The following is a 23,355-nucleotide window of genomic DNA, read 5'->3' as shown; positions in this document are numbered from 1 at the left end:
TTTGTTTTGTTTTGTTTAAGGAAATGAAATCAGTAACTCTATGTTAATGTATTATACCCAGGGAATGATTACAGTTAGGAGCTGCATACAGTTCAGAAATTCAATTTTCTGAGGCTTTTGCTCTCCAAAATTAGCTTCCAATATATTTTGTCAGGTCACCCTTTTCTTTACCTCTATTGTTAATTAGACTGAGAAACTGCTGTCAAAAAAAAGAAAAAAGGTATTTTTAGTTGTTCTTCTATACCTAGTTTCAGAAGTCCTACACTATAAAAAAAAGTTTGTTTTGAAATTAAAGCAACAACCCCTCCAACTGCAGTATCTCCAAGACTGAAACAGCTTTACACTTTTGCACAGAGCCAAGCCATACTAAGTAAACTCAAGAAGGCTTAAACTAATTTTTAAACCTTCCTCATGCTGTACAAGCTTCTACACCATCAGTCACTGCCCATGTTTACTGTTCCATGTGGAAATATTAGAATTAATCAAGGGCCATGTTGCAAACTTCAATACAGCTTATGAAGCCCATTCCTAATGTTCTTGAGCATAGGCTATGAGGTATCTCTAGTCTCAGGAGCACTGTTATTTTTCTTGGTAATCTCCCTTTTGTCAAACACACCACAGTACCATTGCCTCTCAGGAGAGACTCAGTCTCACTCCTGTACTTCTACCTGCATTATAAGGTCTCCCTTGCACCAAAGACCTGAACTTCAATCTCAAATTTAAATAAGTCCCTGGATTTCAAATTGCACTGAAGATGTGAAACAAAGTGCCAAAGCTGCTCTTGCAATATTTAAGTAGCTTTTGAAGGCTGTGATTAACTTTGAAAAAGGCTACATTTCGGAGACGGGTAGGATGAAAAAGAAATTTGCAGGACAGCAGTGAGAAAAAACATAGTTTTGAGAAGGCTGCACGCTGGGTCTGATCTCTTCCCTCTCCTCCCCCCATCAACTTGCTCTCGCAGCGACACGATTCTTTTCAGTTTTTTTCCCCTCCTCTGTCAAGATGTTAGTTTTGGAGACGGGTGTTTGTTAGCAAAGGTTTTTCAAAGCCTGGAGAGCTGAGAGAAAGAGGTGAAGGCAGGACACTCCTGACATATCAGGTCTATCTGTTCTCCCCAGAACAGGCTGTTCCCAGTAGTACTGCCATACCCACACAGTGGGGCTGCTCATTATAATGTCCTTCGAGCGGCACTTTCTGCCTGCTTTCAGGAAGGGCTTGCTTATTTTTTTTAGTGTTTTTCTTCAAGAAGGGCACTGAATGCTTATATGATACTTTCCAGTCATTCCCCTAAAACACTGCAACAAAACCAGAGTGTATGAGCATCATATTTCTTGGCTTCTCTCTATTCAGCCACTGCAAGGTAAAACAACCAACCTTCCCAAAAATGAAAGCCAACAGACACGATTATATGGGATCCCCCACCTTGCTGCTTAAGTCAGGTTCATGGCTATAAAAGCAGCCTCTCCCTCCTGGAGGCCAGGAAACTACCAATCATCCCTCGTCCACATACTGGGATCCCTGGGTTAGCCAAGATTGTTGGACATGGAGAAGTAAATAAATTAGTGCACCACAGCTTATAAAACCAACTATGAACTCCCTGTACTTCAAGGCATGACCTCTGCTATAAAAATGCCACGACTTGTTCTTCAGGACTGGACTTGCAACATTGCCAGATTTTGTTTCAACATATGAGAGCTGCTACAGTATCACATACCGTCAAACTGTGATGTTTCAGCCTGTTTCAGATGCGGAGCTGAAAAGACTAGACCCATCCTCTACCTCCCTTGAACTACCTCTTCCTCACAAGCCACAGCAGCTCTCACCTCCATTCCTCCCTTTCTGCCCAGAAAGGGCCATGATCCCAAACTTTCACACACCTGTTGGGCTGTTGCTACATGAACGGCAAAGGGGCAGGGCTGGATCTGGTGCAGGCAAAGGGAGGGAGGGAAGAGATCAGGAAAAAAAACCCCATCCAGCTACTGCAAGCACAAGGACTGGAATTTGGTTATTCTGATTGTATTCCCTGCTAGAAAAGCTGTGCCACATCTCTGGGGCAAGGCATAGGGTCAGGCAGCTGCCCGCTGGTCGGTGTCATCTCAAGTGGCTACAGGAACGTACACAGGCAGCCCCAGGTCTGGAACACAAACAAGGTGCTGCAACCCCAGTGTTTTTATTTCCCTGGTAATTAATAAAGGGAATACAACATACAGAAGGCTTTTGCTCCCCATTCCACCTGACCTATTTAGGATATTACCAAGGAACAGAACTTAATTGTCATCATGGGTATTTCTTGGAATTATACATGGGAGTTAAAAGACACAAACAGAAAGCAGCTTTCCACTCCATAATATCAGGAAGGACTACCCAATCGGAGAGAGAATTAAAAAAAAAAAGGAAAAAAAGGTGTTAAGCAATGTCACAATAACATGTTTGATCTATTAAAAATAACAACAATATTTTTATTCATATTTATTCTAACTTTTATGAAAAATTTGGTAGAGCAATCTAAAAGGCAGATTTGCTTCTCAAGTGAAATAATTTTTTTTTCTTTTTTTGAAATCAGTAGGTTCCTCCCCCTGCTACTGGACTCGTTTATTTCTCTCTTTCCTTTTCAAACATGCACACTTTAGTCTTTACCCTGGCTAATACTGTAGAGGCAGCAGCTTTGGGAAATGAAACAGCTTTGCCTGTGGCTCATACATCATTACAATTGTTAACCAAGTTCCACTATAAAAGTCTTTATTACACAGGAGAACAGAGAGGCATGCAGGAACACAGCTTTTTTTTTTTTTCAGCTACCAAGTTGAGTTTGTAGGGCAGGAAGTTAAGACTTTGTTATGCTCCGAGGTCGATGAAGTCTGCTAGTACACACTGCGACAACACACAGAAGACAGCTTCCTACTATTCATTCCACCACTTATCAACCTGTATGTAGAACTAACCTACCTTCCACTTGGACCAGCGATTACAACCCACTGTGTGACGATGGTACCTCAGGTCCTGCAGCAGCCCAGGGCTCCAACATTTTACGCACCACTGGGAAGGCAACAAGTGTAGCTGCATTGCTGCCCACACACTGGAGCCGATGGTGCTCAGGCCACCAGAATTGTGGAAGTTCACCCCTTAGCAACAGCAAATGTCATGTACACCTGCTGTGGAGAAAGTTTTCGAACCTGAACACAAATGTGCAGGTAGTAACTCCAATATTTGGTCACTTGCCAAGAAAACGTTAACCTGAAGGCTCAGCAGAGTGCAAATTAACATTAGCTGGAACATTCGTAACTACAGCTACTGAGAAATTTTCTGGACACACCACACTGCCCCCCACAACGCTCCCCCTTACTTATCTCAGCAACCCTACAGCAAAAATCTGGCACTTGGGATCAAGCTAAATGTTTGTACTATTCCCTGAAGGACTTTGCAGCCATGAAGTAATAAGATTATTCTGTGGCAGATAAACTGAAGCACTGTGACTGCATCAGATGTTATCTTGCTACAGCATTTCTCAGACTTTGGAAAGTGTGACCACCTTTGGACTCCTCTGTCTTATTTGCAACCTGAGAGTCACCAAGAAGAAAAATGAATGAATTAAATAAAAATCTCTTTAGTCACAGAGAAGTATCAGTAGGACTGATGAATCATTTTCTGACATGCTTCACATTTCACTCTTACTCGTAGCAGACATATACTAGACAGCACAGTGAATGAAAGCACAGGTCTCTCCATACCATGCTTAAGCAGCGTGGTAATACTGCCCTGAAGACCTTCCTAACTGGTATACCATGCTCTGTCTTGAAAAGACGCTATAATTGTTAATTTCTTATGCCACAAACACTGATAGTCAAGGTTTCTGTATCAGCAGGTATCAGAACAGAATTTCGGAAGTAAAGTTGCCATTTATGTAGGAAGAAAAAAAACCCTGCAAGATTTCACATTTTCGAAAATAGATCTGAAGCCTGCAGTCAAAACAGATGCTCTAGTGTATTATTTCCTATGCCAAAACTATTGCTGCCAAAGGCAATCTTCAAAATTTACCTTCTGCTGACCTGATGCGTTTTTTTTCTTCCCTAATACCACAATAAAATTTTCCAGGGGGGACACACAGGACCCAGCGTTCCATACAATGGCTTCACAGGCAAACCTTTCCTTTCTACAGAAGCCCCAAATGGCTGATCTTCTCTGGTGAAGCTTCCTATGGCAGCAAAGTAAGAAACAGAAAGAGCCTGGGTGGGTGAGAAAATTCTCACATCTGGCCTTGACGTGAGCCTGAGCACAAGCCGCAGCGGGCTCCAAGGCACTCTTCTATGGACCACTCTTGCAGGCAGATCCACAAACAAATGTCAAGGAATTATCTGAGAGATGGCCACCAAAAGGATCCAACTACTTTCTCCCTGCCAAATGGCAGGAGCTGGCCTTTAATGAGAGAAGACTTACTCTCCCTCCCTCAAGTGGAGAGGTGACTCTCAGTTCTTGAGTTGCTGTCTGTTTTTCTTGAAAACAAAAATACCAATGGGAAAAAGTAGTGCTATCAAACAGTTGCAGATCCCCAAGAATGGATTCATTTGTGTCCTTAAGGAGGAGAAGTTTACCAAGTGTTACTGCAACATTAATACCTTTCCTCTTTTAAAATGAAACCAGACTAGCTATGACTTTGAGACAAGCATTTTCCCTGAACACATGCAGTCTAGCTTAACAGCAGTTTTTGCTAGTAGGTAGGTACAAAAATAAACCAACCATAAAGCTAAATAAAATCAACTAATTTTAGTACTCACAGGCTGAGCAAAGAGAACAAAATCTACAAGTAATTTATTTTCCACAATTTCAAATTATTAGTAAGCAGTGGTGAGGGAAAAGAAGGATTGTAAAGTGCAATTACTGTCTTAACAGATTCCCTCCAAAAGAGCATTTTAATTATGACACATTAATTGTATTCAATGAATTGTAATTTTCATTCCAATAAGATTTTTTTCCTCCATCCAGCTTATTTTCCTCAAATTCCCTCTCCACCATACCCCACAGGTTTCATCTATTTGAGGAGAACTCTTCAAAAAACCTGAAACAAAGGTCTAGAACATCTGTCCCCTGCTGCCCTCCCCTTAAAATACTCTTAGACATAAAAAGGCAGCGAGAGCAGAAGGAGAGACAGGCAAAAGGAAGAATGAGGGAAGAACTCTGAGGCAGGAGAGAGAAGGGGGTGTGTGGGGGGGTGGAAGGTATTATTTTATCAACCTTTGGCAAAACAGGAAGCAAACATTGGCTCAAGGCTTTCTGAAGGCATGAGAGCTAACTTTGCTATGTGACCGCTCTCGGAGCATGGCCGAAAGCCCATCAGCCACGCCTGGAGGAAGCTCGCGGAAAAGGCCAGGCCCGTGGGCAGTAGCAGGTTCAGCTGCCAAACTTCCATCCCAAGAGAAGTTTACCCAGCTCCTTGGCAAGGATCTTGGGTGGTTCTGGGCTGCTGCTGCCTTTGCTGCACAGAGCATGAAGCTGCTGCCATAGCAAAACCAAAACACGCAGCTGATGCAGACATGCTCGTGCTACCTCAGGTACTGCCAGCGGTAATGGAGCTCATTGCGTGTTGCAGAGCCACCTGGAAAAGCACAGTAGATTGCTCATGCAGAGGACCCTGTTGTCACAACTAGACTGTTAACATCCACCAGTTAGCTGGTTTCTACTCGCTCAGTTCTATAATGCCGTAATCCAATTGCATGGGTGGCTGCAATGTAGACATATGCAGAGAAGCGGAGACAGATAGTCAGCTAACTTGTTATTTTAAAACTAAGGGAGTTCATGCGCAAAAATTTGCAAATAAAATCTATTTCAGTCCTGAGCTATTTCAAGTGCTTTGAAGGACACTGAACTAACAGATAAAAATTAAAATGTAAAACTTTCAATTTTAACAGCACCCTGCTATCTGCAGAACATGTACTGCATTTGCTTCATGAGCTCAGATCTACATAGCAAAACCAGACTGAAAAGCAGCAAGATGTATGACAGTCCCATCAATGGCAGGAAAAAACCACTTCCTTTCCTTTTCTTTGAAGATCAGATCTCAAGTCCTAATCTGGTCAGAAATAGGAGCAACAAGTTCCTTCACTTATTTAAAGAAATTATGATGAAATCTGTATTTTACAACCAGTAAGGGAGAGAGGTATGTCTGATTCATAGTGGAGATGCACATGAGCAAGGGTATGCCATTGTATCAGCTTCTTTTTTAAAACATAGTTATACTTGACAATGGCCAGATAACATTTCAGGTCAGACTTGCTTCACCTACAATCAGTGAGAAATTTTCAAAGATAATAAACTGTGGAGGCAATGTAACAGCTAATGTTACTAACAGACTCGAAGTCATAAGTGCCCTTCATGAAAATGAAGGCCTTGCAGGGTGTAGTAGTTTTTAAATGTCTTGCCAGACACTATCACTAGAGCTCACAGACCTCTGGTTAAAGCAGGGGGGGGTGGGGGGGGGTGGGAAGCAAAACCAAAAACCCAAACAAACCCCAAGAAAAAAAAGATTCCTTCTTTCATAATCACAAACACTCAAACATTTGGGAATTTCACATGGGTTTTCTTTTGCCCACTGGTTTGTTTTCATCTCATTTTTGCTCCAAATCCCCACTAACTTACTCCTTAATAATAGTAAAAATAGTTATTACCTCTCCCTCTGCTTTTCTCTTTCCTAATCTAATACTTTTGATAGGGAATGAAATGCAAGGAGCAGCAAAAGGTGTGAACCTGAAAACTATTGTCACCACACCTGCTCCTCACAACAGATCTTCTGCAGCAACTGACCAGGATCTGAATGCACGATTGCTACAACTGGCAACCCTGGGTAACAAAACTTCCACCACTTCTCCGAAAGAGAAAAAGCACCTTTAAAGGAGCAGTTAGTGGGTCTCTAATCCAACTGTCCCTGGGAAAGGAGCACATCCTGGGGAACGATCATGATCAGCCTCATTCATTCATGTCACTCTGTGTACAGACACGGCAGACCATTGCAGCCCACCTACAAACAGCAAGGCAAAGACTTGCTATAAAACACTAACTGTGCTATACTCTAATCAGGGCACCTGCATTGTAATTAATACTCGCATTTTGGGTTATTTTTATAGTACAGGCTCCACTACCTCCACGCATTCCCTTTGGTGAGGGCTAATTTTGTATGGAAGGAGGTGCCAGAATGCTAATTTGTAAAGGCAGGGACCTTTCTGTCAACCTGCTATGGTTGTTTGCTTTGTCTTTGGTCAAAAATAGATTACACCCCACTGGAAGACAGTTCATCACTGTATTAGTCCTGTCTTATAACTTTCAGGTCCTTGTCCTTTTTATTTTGCAGGCAACCAACAACAACCAAAATATTCCCAACTCATCATTTAAGAACAGGAATATTTTGCATTTCAATAGTACTTCCATTAGAGGGATCTGGAGGGATTTTGACCCTGTCACCTCAAAATATCCAACTACACCACAGAACTCCTCTTTGCTCCTTAACCCTTTCTTCTTTCATAAAGAGCTCAAAAATAAACATGAAAGACCCACATAATTTTTTAAAAAAAGGAAAGAAAGAGAGAAAGACTTGAGTTGGAGCTTGACTTCTGGTATTTGAACCTGGAAGCATGACATTTTCAAAACTTCTTGTATCTAGAAAGATGGTAAACTCCCTCTCAGCAAAATTAAGAAAGCAGAGCTTAGCTTCCTAGGGAACAGCACAGCTCCAGAAATCAGGCCCTTATCACCAAATATAGCAAGACTACTGAAGCAATGAAATTACAAGAGCAGTTGAATCTTTCCTCACAATCTTCATTCCTTCCAACACTCAGGAAATAAGAGCTATCAACAATTAAGGAAGAATGGCTCCATGTTCAGAACTTGCTGATGTGTCTGTTAATCACCTTCAAAATACCAAGCTATAAATGTTAAGAGTCCATGACACACTTGAGGTGTTTAATACATATCCTTCTTTTCTTTAATAGCTGGAAGAAATTGAAGGAAAGATAACCGCCCACCAATTACATGGAAACTGGAGTTTGTGTTTTGCAGTGAAGGTCATTAGACCCAACATTCACATTGACCTTAAAACTTCAGAGCAAGTTTACAGGACAGGTTTTTGCTCACAGGCCCCTGCACAGAACAAACTGCCATTAGGAAATAAAATAGACAAAACCTCTTCATGCATAGACTGAAAAATTGACATTGAAATTTCAAAAAGGAGCTGTGGCATTCAGAGCACAAGTCAAATCCTACCATGGTTTCAATATCTGCTAATCAGACCACAGCTACGTGACTCTGAGGCGGCATACACCTGACCTCTCTTTGCAATGAACTTGCAGGAATAGCATTTACCTGCTCTCAATAAAAACACAAGTTGGAAATGCAGTGGGACTGGTGGGAATACCACTACCTCATGCAATGAAGGCTAACACATGAGGCAACAGTACTTTCTTTGCAAATATTTAATGCAATCCAGATGGACTTCAAGAAAGCTGTGAAGAGCATGGGGTGCTTTAAGAGTTTGACTGTTCTATTGGTCAAAAGCTCACAGGAGAAACAAAATTAATATGAAGAGAACAGCAGTGAAGATTGCAAAAAAACCCCTAAATGATCTTTGATTCAATTTCTCACAGTGCTTGAAATCTCAGGGCAGGAAAAATAATAAAAGATAGAGCAAAGGAATTCCATCAGATTATTTAAAGAAATAAGAAGTAAGAACAGAGCACACAATTCATATTGGGCTCTTGCTACCTCTTATTTAAATTTGGAATTGGAAGACGTGCACCCACACAGACAGGTGTAAAGCACAATCCATCAGAAGCGGGACACATAAGAATACATCCACAAAATAAGAGACAAATATATCACACTCCTCAATACAATAGACCTTCTTTTTCACCTTTCACATAATTCTTAAGTAGATCTGCCTGTGAATGGATGAGAGTGGGGGTAATGACAGTTGACACTGACCTGGTAGCTAGTCTAGAGACCCAATATGATTAGGAAGGATACTGTATTATAAAACTTAAAATTATAGAAACACTCTGGCTGCAAACACTTTGTAAAATTGGATTGACTGCACTGAAGTTTCCTCTCTTGAAAATAAAATAAATTTGACTTCACACAGCTGCTCTATTTTTATATCGTCAGAACAAGTATTTCAGAACTGCCATTGTGAAATGCAGTTCTGTTCTGTGTGTATCTGCTATATGAAAAATCAGAATTGGAATGAAAGCCAAACAGTGTGCCTTAAATGACCTGAAAAACGTAATTCTTTCATAGTAGCTTCCTTCCAAGAACAGAAATTAAAAAAGGAAAATTTCTAAAAATGCAACTGAGCAGTAAAGCAAGCTCAGTAGTGCTGAAGTCTTTCACAAATGCTTACTCCCCATACTGGCACAGTAGCTTTCAACGCTTAACGTACACACTTTCAAAGTCACGAGGCACTAATGCTATCATAACCACGACATTAAGTCTTGTGCCTCTTCTCACAACCTGCTCTTTGGTCTTGGTCCATCCGCTACTGCCTCGTCTGCATTTACCCAACCCCTCTCTGTAACACTGTCTGGAGCAGCAGCTTTGCCATCCACCCTTCTGCTCCGACAGCATGGAAGCAAAGCCATGCTGCTCTGCAGCTCTTCGTTCTTCCTCCCTAGCAAAATGTCAGGGCATTGAGCTCAGCTGTCCTGGGAGAAGCCTAGGTGAGGAAGGGAGTTAGCCTGGGGGAAAGTCCCATGCAGGAGGGGTGCAAGAGTAAAGGAAGGTGTCCAAGCAGCTTTGTACTATTCTCCGCAAAGCAGAAAAACAAGTACATTTGTGATCTTTAAGCCTTCCAGTTTCAGGCAGGAAACGAGAGAACAAATTCATCTCCATCAACAGTAAAGAACAATTTTTAACTGCACTCTACTGAGTCGCTACATGCCAAGATCTGATTTTGGAAGCACAAGCGCATTTATAACCTTACTTAAAACCTCGGTGGGCCTACTTGTGAATAAAAGTTCACATGTGCTAAACACCAGTGGTGGTCTTTTAATTAATTAACTTAACGAGAACTGAGAACTAGTTCAAAATAGTAAAAGGTTTGCAACCAGATTCAGAGCTTTTTTTTCTTTTTCCAGATGGAAAAAAAAATCACTGAGACAAGTTTTTCTGAAACCTTGCATCACATGTAATACAAGTAATACTAGCTGTTAAGTGTTAAGTGAAGCCTCCAGGTGCACTGAGGGCAGCACATTTCTCCCTCTTAGATCTCCAGTCACATTATCAAAAGCTTGTCCTTTTTCCTTCTCCATTTCTTCCAATTTCAGAATCCCCCTAGACACGTAAGGGGATGTTACGCTTGATAGTCACTTTTTCGACCTAAAATTATTTTCCTCATTTAAGACATACTGAATTAGATTATTAGTCCAATCAAATCTGGTATCTTGATTCTGGCAGAAACCAATAGTGAATGTTCCCTGGAGTAATGAAGCACACACAACACCACACTAATAGAACTAGTCAAATATGCAGTGCGCAACACGGAGGAAAAATTATTTCATGGCCTCTATGCCCAACAGGCTACACCTTAATGCCTCACACTTAGTTTTTTTTTTAAAAAAAAAACTCCCTTTATTGATCATAAATAAGCCACCCTTTCTCAATACATGCATTGATCCTACCGTCATACATTTCAATTAGAGCAACGATGTGGCCAATCCTCTTACATTCAAGGTGTAAACCAGAAAGAGCTCACAGCAGCCTAAAAATGTAACACAGCCGAACACTCCCTGCTGGCTTAGCAGTTTCACATTCATCAGCAGTTTATTAAGTAGAGGAGCTAAAGCAGCAGAATAAGAATTCTTTTGTGCACACGGGGAAGCAAGGATCTAAACTCCCGAAGTAAACACGAAGTTCTGAGGGAAAGCCCCGAGGGCCTTCAGGAAATTAATCCCCACTCAGCTGACTAGTCATCCCCACCAGCAGCCCAGCACCGCTCCTCCGGGGATCTCATGACACAGATGAAAGAGCAACTACATGGCAAAAAACTTGAGCAATGCTGGTAAAGGCAGATGGGGGAGATTCAAGGAAACATGGTCTGTTTGAAAGCAGTATTAAACCCACACACGTTCTTTGTGTTATTAATGAGTAACATACGAATTCCGGAAAAAGGGGGCTGGTTTCGCTTTGCTATCACTTACTTTAGCAGGAAGATTTCGAGTGATTCTCGCTGAGGCACCGGGAGGATCTATGAAAGCACCCAATCACAATGCAAAACAGCTTAAAAAATAAAAGAACAAAAAAGCACCCTCTGACTCTAAACCACAGTCATTTCGACTGACAAAACAACTCGCTTCCAACGAAAATGAGACAGCCTGACACCAGGGACCAGCTCCGCAGGATCTCCGGAGCAGTCGCCGGGCCGCGGCAGAACCGCCTCCCTCCGGCAGCCGCTGCCCTTCGCCACTCCCCGCACCGCACTGCCCCGCTCTGCACCGCACCGCTGGCGCCCGGGGACGCGCCTCCCGCCCGGCCCGTGGAAACTCGCTGCTGCCGCCGCCGTCGCTCCCCCGCGCCGGGCACCGGCAGCGTCTTTCGGGCGGGGGGGGGGGGGGGCGGGGAGGCTCCGGCACTGATCATCGGGAGAAAGTTGTGTTTGGCCCTGGGGGCGGCTAACTCCAGACCCCCGAGAAGTTCCCCCACCCCCCGAGAAGTTGGCCCTCCCCCCCTCCGAGCCCGCAGTCCGCGGCCCGCTCCTACCGCCTGCGGCGGGGTCCCGATCAGCATCTCCAGGTAGTAGCCGCGGCCAGAGTCCCCCTGAAGATTCTCCACCATAGCTAAAAAGTTGAGGGTGCCGCCAGGATCCGAGGCCAAGGCCAAGCCGTCCGCGCCACCGAGGGAGTCCTGCTGCCGGCTGCCGCTCCCCGGCCGCAACACCACCGGGGCTGGCGGAGACCCGCCGGGGGCGGCCGGATGGGACACACGGAGCGGGAGGAAGAAGAAAGCCCGGCAGAGCCCCGCGGCGCCGGCCAGGAAGAGCAGGAGACTGGGAGCCGCCGGCAGCGTCCCCATCCCGGCGGCAGCGCGGGGGCCGGGGGCGCTTCCGAACTGCAGCGGCTCCGGCCGGAGGCAGCGGCCGCCTGGCTGCCAGACTGGAGCAGCCGGGGCGGGGAGGGGGAGGGGAGGAGGAGGAGGAGGAAGAAGAAGAAGAAGAAGAAGATGGGAGCGGCTTACCCACGCCCCGGCTTCATCCCCCCCTCCCCCGAACCGAGCTCCTCCTCGCGTTTCTCCCGTACGGCCCCCGGGCAGCGGCGGGCTGCGGCCGCCCCGGGACCTTGCGGGAAAGTTGCTCCGGGCCAGCGCCCGCGGGAGAAACTTCCTGGCTCGGCTCGGCCCAGCGCAGCCCCGCTAACGGACCGTGACGGCACGGCGGGGGAAAAGTTTCCGTACGAGTGGCGGGGCGGGCGAGGAACGCCCGGGGGGGGCGGGCGCGGCCGGGGCCGGTCCCCGCCCGGTGCGGCGGCAGCGGCTCGACCCTCACCGCCGGGGGGGGAGCGGGCGCCTCAGGGCCCCGCGGGCGTGGAGGCTGTGGCCAGGCAGGGGGTGGAGGAGGAGGAGGAGGTGGTGGCGGTGGCGGGTAGGTCGGAGCCGGGTGCGGGGCTGTGGATGCGTGTCCCGCACGGGTGGCCGTGGCTGCGTGTGCCTGTGGTGCGGGTGGCAGCAGCCACGTTTCACAGCGGCGGCGTCTGGTGTGAGGAGCGGGCGCGTGTGTGCCAATTCATCTGCTGCAATAATAAGAGCGAGGCATGAAAGACGTCTGCTTGTGAGAAAGCCTGCGAGGCTTTAAATGTCTTCATCATGCACGGAATTAATAACCGGAGTCAAGTGCGGCCTTTCGAAAGATGGGAACACTTAGGATGGAATTACTCTGCACCTCTGGAGTAACGGCAGTGCCAGATGACTGGATGGAGCAGACAGTCCAAAAGCCTTGAAAAACAACACTGGGCAAGTTTAAGAAGATTCACTTTGGGTTTGTTTCTGACCCTTCCCCCCATCCTCTGTAGTAGATAAAGTTGAAAAATAGCCAGCCCAAGTCATGCATACTCTCAGTATCCCCCAACCAATTTGCTGGTGACCACCTGGTCTGTCCATGTGTGTGTAAATCTGCTCCAGGCTGCGTGGACTGAGATCCCTCCCCTGCCACAGGAAAGGAGGAGGGCTCCCTCCCTTATTTGAGGTGGAATAATCATCTGTAAGATTTCCAAGTGTTTCAAAGGTATTAAATGAAGTTTCACTAGGAGGTAGACAGTAGCAACATTAATTCCCAGGAAGGCTAAGCAAACTGTTTGCTGGGAGGGTATTCAGGTGCAACTTACTCCTAGCCGTTGCCAGAGCTGCTTGAAGATAGTACTAAAAGAAAATTAAAGCCCACCTGCCCTTGCTGAAGGAAAAAAGCTGTCTTCCCTGATGTTTTCAGTACTCTGGTTCTCTGTCGCTTAAAATCTGGAGCCCTTGCTCTCACTTTGTAGCTCCTGTCATAGATCATTTCAGTGCCTCTGGTGCAGTTGGGTGCTTTCCCCTGCATCCACAGCTGGAGTGGGATGCAGCCCCTGTCCCTTTGGCTACAGAGGTCTCCGCAGGAGGAGGAAAATGCTTTAGTGCTCTCAACCTCGCCTAGCTGCAGCTGGGAAGGTGGGAAAGCCTGCAAGGAGCTTGGCCTGGCTGGGGTCTTGGGTGGGGGGCATAGACAAAGCTTGTGTTCAGGAGGTCATTTTGCTTGTGGGAAACTACACATCTTAGTAAAAGGTGAAATTGCGCAAACTTCCCCTGCTGTAGGAAGCTTTCTATGTGCCTCACAAGTAGGGAATGTGAAATATTGCGGTCATGGTATGTCTAGTCTCACCTGCTCTAGGCTGATGGCAGCAGAACACCTGAGGGAGTGGTGTCGTGGCACGCACAAAGGGGTTATCTCTGGAGTGCTACAGTAATGGCTTTCTCTAATATAGCTGGGGTGGTGACAGGTTGTTCTGCAAGGCCTATCTAGTCGGAGCTGAAGGGGAATTAAAATGCTTCAGGCTCTTCAGGGGTGAGCTGAAAACTGCAGAAATGCCCCCCCTTTGAAAAAGGAAATGTGAAAAGTATTCAGGAGTATAATTGAACACCCCCTCAGAGTGGTAGGGATGTATTTATAACAGTCAGCAGCTATATACATTTTGTTTTAATTCTTTTACAGTACAGTAAGTCTTCCCCCTTGCCACTGTTGCTAAGATACGTTACCGTACTTCTGGCTAAAGCAATTCCAGTCAAAAGAAGTGTATAGTTTTCGAACTATGGAACGTGTAGCATAGCCTTCAAGTATTGAAGAGAAAACTTGTCTTTTTCCATACTGTTTGTTAAAAGTTCTTGTCCTGTTTTCCACAGACCTAGATAAGTCTTATAGCAAATGCATATCAGGCAGCTACTGCATATGAAATGGTGTATGAGCACAGCAGGGCTCGTGTTCACACAATAGCAGGTTGTGAGGTTTCAGCCTTGCCTCATCTGTTCCTTTATTTACCTAAGTATCTGATAAGGCTTAGACTGTGCTATGGACAGGTGAGCAGTTCCAGTGCATTTATGAACAATGGAAGGAATGGGCCTTAAAAGAGCAGTGTAAACAACTGCTTTTGAAAGACGACATTATAAAGTCCTCCTGAGAGCTGAACAGCTGAATGTAACTATATCAAAACATTCCTTGGAGGGGAAATCATCTGTATGCCATGAATGCCACTACAATCAATATACACATTTATTTCTTTGTGTATCACATACAGAAAATAAATGAAATGCTGGAAATAGACACAAGTTTAAGTGTCTGTGCTCCTTGTTTTCTAGAATATATTGAGAATCTTGTTTTCTGTATTTTTGTTATTCCAAATATATATTCTTTGAGTAAATATTTTTTTAAAATCTTTGAATATCAGTCCCTGTGAATAGGTCTTTTTAAAAAATCATTTATTTGTCCACATATAAATTTGCAGATATATCTTGACTTTGATCCAATTCTGCATTAATTTAATTTGATGGTATTGTGGTGCTTTAGACCTTGAGCCACTTGACAGGGAATTAACATATGTCTCTCTAACATAACCTTCCACCAATTTTTACAGAATACAGCACATCATAAAAATCCAGCTGTGCGGTGTTCTGGACAAGGTGTATTAACCAAGTCAGGAGGACAGCTGCTGTACAGAGATGTTAAATCAGAACCACTGAGAAAACAAGCAGGAACAGGGAAGGTGGCTCAAGATGCAGAAGTGCTGGACCTGATCCCAGTGGAGGGACTCAGGATAGCTAAAAAGACATCCTTTCCTTCCAAAAGAGGAAGCTATTAGGGAACTGCTCAGACTGAAGTGATTCTCTGCTGTGCATCTGAAGAAGTCGGGCTGACCTATGCTACCGTTATGCACTAACAAGGGCAGATGGACATAAAGACTTCTGTTCTAAAACTGCTTTGTCTACTTTCTGTGTTCCTACAGTTAGCATAATCAATACTTCAATTTTAAGACTGATTGCTCTTTACGGCTAATTGCACCCTGGTACTGAAAGAAACCTAGCTGGACCTGCAGTGTACAAATGGTTAATTTGCAGAATGTGGTAGCCTTAGGAGAGGGGAGATTTTTTCTTCCTGGACCTGATTGGGAAATGGTCTTCTCTGTCTGTGGTCATTTTGCAATCAGCTTTTGCATATTTTGAACCTAATTCAATGAAACGTTGCTGGTAAATTACAGAACAGTAAACAATCAAGTGGCAGCAGAGACCACAAGATTTGGCTCTTGTGTTTGTCTGCCAAGGCAGTGTGGCTTCAAAGGCAAAACCAAACCAGCTACCCCATGGGATGAGGTGTGCCACCCAGAAGAGCTATTTTCTGTGGTGCTGAAGTGACGACATGGACAGTTCTGGGGCTTGTTTAAAGACTGAGCATATGCACTGTGTATAGAGCTCATCCAAAATGAACCTTGTGGCTGGGGATGTAGGTGCAAATGTTTAGTGCCCTTCATCTCTTTACTGTGGGTAGAGAATCTGTGGGTGAAAGTGTTGTCTTTGATCACTGCCTGTTCAATTAGTTTTCTGAGTGATGATAGATCCCTTTGGCTACAGTTGAACATGTAAGATGTTGAAGATCCAGCTGTCTTTTGTAAAAGTTTCATTAAAAAACAAGGAAAACATCACCTTTGGTTGCTGCTGAAGGCCTCTAATCACTTGTAGAGCTTGGCTGAGCTGATCTAGAAAATCATCCCAAGACTTTGTTTTGTGGTAGAGGCTGTCATCCAGTTGTGTGCTGAGGTCCCTATTTTGCATCTTCTTCACTGGAGCAAGGTCCTCTACCCCAGCAAGATGTCACAGGATGTGAACTCTCCATTTGGAGCAAGAGGTCTTTTCTTCTGTAGAAATCTTCATGCCCCAAAATGTTTTCTTTCTCCCCTGGGTCTTCAAGTCCACATACGCAACACCCTTTTCTCTGTCCCACCTCATCCCTTTTTCTCTGACAAAGTGGTGTGTCATTCAAAGAGAAGAGATGCAAAAAACCAGCTTGTTTTCTGCTTCTCCCTGTGCTAGAACAGAGGGGCTGTGCAGAAGCTACCATGTCTCTTTTGTGGAAAGAAGTGAGAGCAAAGGAAGGGGAGGCAGAAATGCACTTCCAAATGGCTCAAAGTAAGGCTCACTTAGGCCCCTTAGGCTCAAAGGACAGCACAGAGCTGAAGTCAAGAGTAGGGTCCTGGACATCCTGGTGCTACAGTGCTGCTAATAAGTTTAGTATTGCATTTGTTTTGAATCTTGCTAGCGATGGGCCTGGTGTAGCTCATTGCTACCTGGGAGAGTGGCTGTCAGACCTTCTACCCCACATCTGAGGCAGCCTGCAGAATTCTTCATGAGTGCATTGAACGCTCTCAGAAAAGCGTTTTTTCTCCTCAGGAAGCTCTGCAGGCTTTCTCAAGCTTATTCTCTAGTGTGCACCATGGAAGAAATAATTTGTGGGTTAAACCTTAAAATGATCCAATATCGACCTTCTGATTCCAGACCTTCCTACACCACAAACAGCAATGGTTATAAATTTATAAACTATGAAAAATTAAACATGCAGTGAACTATAACAGCACTTTAAAAACAGCACATTGAGAGTTGGCACATACTGCTAAGATTACTCAGATACTTTCACAAATGTGCAGGGCTGCAATCCACTTGCCTGGCACTGGTAGACCATTCATTTATTGTTTATAGTAAGAGTAGTAGGAATTGCTTGTTAGTGGGTGTTCAGGAAACTGGTCAGCTTGGTCAAGACTTCAGAAGCGCTTAGACCTCCACAATGTTTACTGGGAAGTGGAGGACATGGGATACAGAGCCCTTCTGGAAGTTTAGGCACCAGTTGCTTTGGGGAAGTAAATGCATGGAGTACAGTTTTATTCCAATCCACCTGTGTGCCAGATGTTCATCAAGATTACAAGCATGCTCCTGTCTGCACCTCACTTAAAAACTGCCATGAGGAATGCTATTTAAATAAGTTTACAATTTGATAATGCTGTGGGTCTATATTTATGCCCATTCTTGGAGAGGAATTTTGTGACGGACTACATTGTTTGAGCAGCCAGTCTTCACTTGAGAAGTTGCTGGCTGTTTACTGTAGTCTGCATAACCATTTCAGTGCAGAAAGTTCAAGAAACAAAGGATTTCATGCATGGCAAAATTATTTCCTACAGCCTGTCTTTATAACTTGTGCTTTTCCCCCAACCCCCTTTCTTTATCACCCTGATGCTGACTGTGGCAGAGCCTCTGAAGACTGAATGTAGCAAGTATGTTTTGCCATAATCTATAAAGATCTCTAGTTTCCTTAACTTGGGTTCCTCAACTCAGTGACTGTCACCTGGACATAGAGCTTCCTTCCTTCCTTCCTTCCTTTCCTCTCCTCCTGGGCCAGTAAATTTCTGGATTCTAGTTTAGATATGCTGCTGTAGTAAATAAAATCGGAAATGCTGAAGGATGAGCATGAACCACAGACTTCAGACCAAGTGTTTGAGTGACACTTGGATGAAGGATAATTTGGAATGACAACCTAGGTACATGTAATTAGTAGAATTAATTAAAGATATTTTTAAAATCATTTTTTTGTTTTGATAGAAGATTATTTGCAGTCTGACAATGACTCTTTATTTTTTATTTTTGGCTTTTTAGTCTTGAAATGATACTTTTATTTGTAGATATATATATTATTTTTTGTCCAAAATAGTGACAGGGATGTGGATCAAGTCTTCATCCCAGTGGTAACAAAATTATTACACTTGTCACAGTGACCTTGATCTACATAACCTATTCTGTATCCCATTTCATGCCCCAAACTCAAGCTCTGTTTTCCCAAAATTCTTAGAAAGAGTGAAGTTTTTCTGTTTGTGCACGTAAAGGTAAACGTGTATGAAAAATGAATATGTTACTAGCAAAGTAGTCCACAAGCACTGAAATATTCTTGGCATCTAAGACATGGGGAAAACCCAGTGCATCTAAAAAGAAGTTTGCAGCTATCAGCTTTGTCAAATAAGGTCTTGCTGTTATCCTTCTGGGCCTCTGGAGAGCCCTGAAATGCTTTATTGGGGCTAGAGAAAGGTGAAATGGAATTGTGTTTTACAGAATGAACTCCAGTGGCAACTGTAATGCTAGTTCATGATGTACCAGGGTATATTTAGCCTTTTGTGTGTTTGTGCTAATGATAAGCCCCAAATGCTACTTAAAACTCACACATACTTTAAAAAACTGATAATGAACTGTTTTCAGCTGTGAATGTTAGGTTTTCTGCAGGATAGAGCTCAAAAATGGTTTAGGTGTTTTAAGGTTAAATAAGTCAATTAGTAAAAGGACTGTTACCCTACAGGTAATGACAGTAGATTAAATGGTCCAGATAAAACATGTCCTAAGGCAAAACGCTTTGATCCCTTTCAGAAAAAATGAGAAAGATCTGTGATCTTATAAGGTTTGATTACATTATTAATGTGTAAAGTGTTACATGCCTTTGCACTTCAGTTTTTCTCTGTCTTTACAATAGTTCATTATTCCTCATCAGATATAGGCTTACAGGTCTTCTCATAATCTATGTCTCCTGCTGTTTGTTTCAGGTATCCAACGACGAGAATAATTATGCTTGCCTGTTGGTATTCTTTGTTTTCAGGAAACAGTGCATCAGGGAGGCTGTTTCAGAGATGCAGACTCTTGCAGGCAGGCAGCCAAAAGATGCAGAGTCTGAAAACGGAGCTTAAAAAACTTCAGGTGATTCTTCTCTCATTTGTGATTGTAGAGCCCACTGAGGTAAGCTAGATTGATTTTCTGCTTACATGGGCAAGATCTAGCCATTTAACTTCAATTTTTCTTTCCTTCTTAATAGTTTATACTATTTCTTTTGTTGGGCATCAGAAATACATTACTTGGAGCTGGTTGCATGTCTTCTGGTCGATAATGCCTAGAACCTCAAATTAGAGAAGCTTATAACTGTTCTAAATTTAGAGGCTGAAGTTTTTTGGGCTGTAGGTCTGCCAGAGACTCACCTTATTTTCTGCAAGTTTGTTCCTGGCCTTTCTGAGAAATGCACTGGCCACAAGCCTATTGTTCTGCAGCTTAAAAAAAATCAGTCCGTTTTGGTTTTGGTTTTTTTTTTTTGGTGTGTGAGAAGCAGATATGGAATGTCCAGGCATTAGAAAAAAAGACTCAAAGGAAAGTTGCCTATCTATGAGGTGTATCTTCTATTGTTTTTATAAAAACAAGTCTGAGTACAGTCATAGTTATTATCCTATTAAAAAAATCAGTTTACATGTGCTCAATAGCAACTCATCTAACAGCTAATTTTTTCCAAGGGCCCCTTATACACCGAATACGTTGCATCTCTTTGCTGGTCTTTACCTTCAGGTTGGAGAGCACTGTTTGGTCCTGATGTGGGGCTCCATAAGACTTGCTTTGGAGTTACTGCATTTGGGCACTGCAGTGCTGGATACAGGGACAGGGATTGCAGAAGTGGCAATTGACCTCTCAGGAGAGCGCAGGAGGAGAAGACAGCTCCCACACTGAAATGGAGCAGGACTTGGCCTGGCATGCACAAAGGTGCAGACAGAAGAGCTGTGTCAGCACAAAGAGAAATGGACCTGCACAGTGGCATGACTTGAAGGGGGGGAAACCAGGAAAGTATGTTGGAATGACAGCAGCAGGTTATTGGCACAGAGCAGAATAGCCCATGGTAATTTTAAAACACTTCTTATCAAATAAGGATATGAGTGCATGAATCCAGTATGCCTCAGATGAAGTAGTTTGTTAACTAATTAAGATTTCCCATAAAGGAATCTGTTCTGTCTTTTTTTGAAAGCAACTAGACCTTCTGGATTCTTACAGGCATGCATTGCTTTTTCCTTCATATGAGTTTATTGACTGCATTTTAATACCTTCTGAAGGACCACACAAAGAAACCTTCATGGTTTCACATTCCACTCTGGTCTCCATGGCAAAGGTTCAGCTGCTATTGCTTTTGAATATGAATTTCAGGATGTAGGACTGATAATCCTATTAGTCTGTCTAGGAAACAACAACGAAAAAGAAATAGAAGTTGACTCAATGTTGGAGGTAATCTCCTTTATTAGACTTGTATGAGAATACATGTTTCAAAGAGGAAAAGCATTCAAGAATGGCTGTTTCATCTTTCTAGGGTCTCATGTAGGCTGAAGTGGTGCATATTTTGGCCATATAGAAGGACTGAGTAAGTTTCTGGTTACCTTGTATTAGCAATACCCTTATCACCTGTGCTCTATTAAAATCTGGGTAATCGTACCCATTTCTAACAAAAGAGAGCTGTAATATGCAGTTTGGGTTCACTGTACCATGTATAAGCAGACTCAGCTTTAAATAGTTCAGAATAACTGCTTGGATTTGAAGAATAGTTGGCAGGAATGCCTTCTGCTAGGTGACCTTTGCAAATGAGTCTGCTGCTGCTACATGTAGTACCTAAGAAGCTGGTGTTTACTGTATTGGTTCTCTCCTGGGAGCTGGGAAAGAGGACACAGCAGCTCTTTGAGGCTTGGCAGAAGATATTCAGAGATGTCACTCCCCAACCCATTCCTGCCAAATACAATTAGAACTTTTGCTGGAGAGAAAATCATTGAGGGGTTGCACTTAAATCTTGGAAGGGCATTTAAAACACATCTGAAATTCTTCATTTTCAGCAGCTGATGCTGCAAACACAATGTAGATACTAGTGATAGCATAGAATTTGTTTTTCTTGCAATGAATACAAGGTATAAAGTGTTTATTGACTTAAAAAGAAAAAACTGAACAAACAGAATAAAGAAGAAAGCATTCGTGGCTGCTTTGAAGAAAAGAATGTTTTTATTTCATACTTTGAAGAAATTGTTCAAGTAGTTCAGCCGTGTAAAAATGTGACCACTCTAATGCTGCCAAGGGCAGTGAGATCAGGGATAATCTGCTGAGGAAATGCAGCTCACGCAAGCCAAAAGGAGAGTTTAAAACTTGCAACACCAATTTTTCCAAGAGTGAAGCATGTGCAGAAGGGGAGATTTGTACTGTTCTTTGCTTGGTGAAGAATCCCTGTACCTGTTTTGAGGAACGTTCTGTCTGGTTTGTGCTGTAGATGTATGTGGATGTGAGGGACAATCTTATGCATCTTCTCCCTCCGTACTGCCTTTTCTTCCCAGTTAAAAGCTCCATCTAAGAACAGAGCAGCTGTAGGAAAACTATATAAAAGTTATGTTTCATCTTGCATTATGCTTCTTCCAAAAGAATTGCAGGATAACTGCCAGAAAAGGTGTAGACCAAATTGGGTACATTGCAGTATCATTACATGGTAATACAGAAATCAATGCTGTCACCATTGCTGTGGTAATGGGTGATGTGTACCTGCCAGCCTTATCATGATTTTGAGGATGTACAAGTTACTACTAATAGTAGTGTGGCACTGTAGTGCCCTTGTACACTGCTGCATACACTCTCTGATGTCTCAGTTTCTGCAGTAAAATTTAGGCAGTGCTTCCTCAACGTAATGGAAGTGGGGAGGAAGAAGAATGGATGGAGACCATTTCCTCCTTACCTGTCCCTTGCAGGTAAGTGTTGCTAGGTCTGTGTGGTTCTCCGAATACCAAAGGCTAGTGTCTGAAAAAAGGGTTCTGTTGCATAGGTAGTCCTAGGGTCCTTGTATCAACTTGAGATAGGTGAAGTCTCATAGAGCAAGTCTTTCTAATTAGAGGGAGAGTGATATATACCCCCTCCAACACACTGCTTCTCCTAAAATGTCATTGACTTCTTGTCCTTGGAAGATTATAATCTATCTTTTTTGGTGTTCCTGTTGTGAGAAACCCCAGTGAAATTGCTCAGTAGTCCCTCACAGTTGCAAATATAAGGTCCTATTTAAAACAGTCTGCTTCAGAGGGTCCTAACCTCTGGGTGGTTTTCTGTGCAATGTGGAGGAGGTACCCTCTGGCTGTGCCTGGGTTTGTGCTTCCAGGCTGTCTGGATGGATGGACAGTGAACCTCATCTTCAGGATGACTTTTCCCAGGACAGTGTGTGCATACATAGGAAGTGGTATACACGATTAAATGACTGTTTAAGCTCTTCAAGTGATAAGGTACAATACCAGTTAGTCACCTGAGGAGCTTGATGAAAATGTATTTACTGCTGTTTCTGAAGAACTAGTACACTACAGTAAGGGCAGCGTAGAAAAGCTCAAAGGAAGGATTTGGGTGATGTGATAAAATTAACTCATGGAGCACCCACTGAAGAGGGAGGGTAAAAGGTAATTTTGGATAGCTGTCCATTTATGATTGCTGCCCACCTTGTGAGCTCAGTGAGGAAGAGGTCTTGCAGAAAAAAAAAGAGAATGTGATAATGTTGCTAAATAATAATTAGTAAAAAGGGAGGGGGCCTGAGTGAAAGCTGTACTGACAACTTTAATTCTGACTCCAGCTTAGTGCTTGACTATGTATGCTTAATGTTCTTTTGAAGTAGTTCTGGTATACACGTGCCCACACACCCCCTTTGCAAACCGCTGTAGTCTGAAGAATAATTCTCAAGTTTTAGGGGGGGCGGGGGGGAAGCTTCCTTTTTGTTTAGGAACATGAAATGATTCTGTCATTTTTTTTCCCCTGGGGAGGTCTGAGTCAGCGGAAACATGGGATTATAGTGGAGTGTCTCTTCCATATACTTTTGACTCTTACAAGTATTGCCATACTAATGACTAAAGAGCAACTACTTCTGAGTGACTGCTGAACATTGTCCAGGGGCTCTATAGGTCAACTTAAAACAGAAATAAAGAATGCTTCATTTATTTGAAAATGCAGCAAAACCAGATTTAGATATGCTGCTAC

General features: G+C 43.4%; 1 protein-coding gene across 1 annotated transcript in view; it reads right to left on the bottom strand.

Moving 5' to 3' along the window:
* BACE2 (beta-secretase 2) overlaps positions 1-12,443 on the bottom strand; it is a 49,852-nt gene extending 37,409 nt beyond the window's left edge. Inside the window, exon 1 of the mRNA XM_080376634.1 lies at positions 11,734-12,443. Coding sequence (XP_080232760.1) covers positions 11,734-12,045 — 312 coding nt within the window. The 5' untranslated portion in view covers positions 12,046-12,443. The remainder of the gene's footprint in view (positions 1-11,733) is intronic.
* Between the last annotated feature and the right edge of the window lie 10,912 nt (positions 12,444-23,355).

The sequence above is a fragment of the Falco punctatus genome (assembly GCF_963210335.1).
Source record: "Falco punctatus genome assembly, chromosome: 2".
Classification (NCBI taxonomy): Eukaryota; Metazoa; Chordata; class Aves; order Falconiformes; family Falconidae; genus Falco; species Falco punctatus.
Note: the sequence above shows the minus strand (reverse complement) of the source record. Positions and strands in the feature narration are given on the sequence as shown.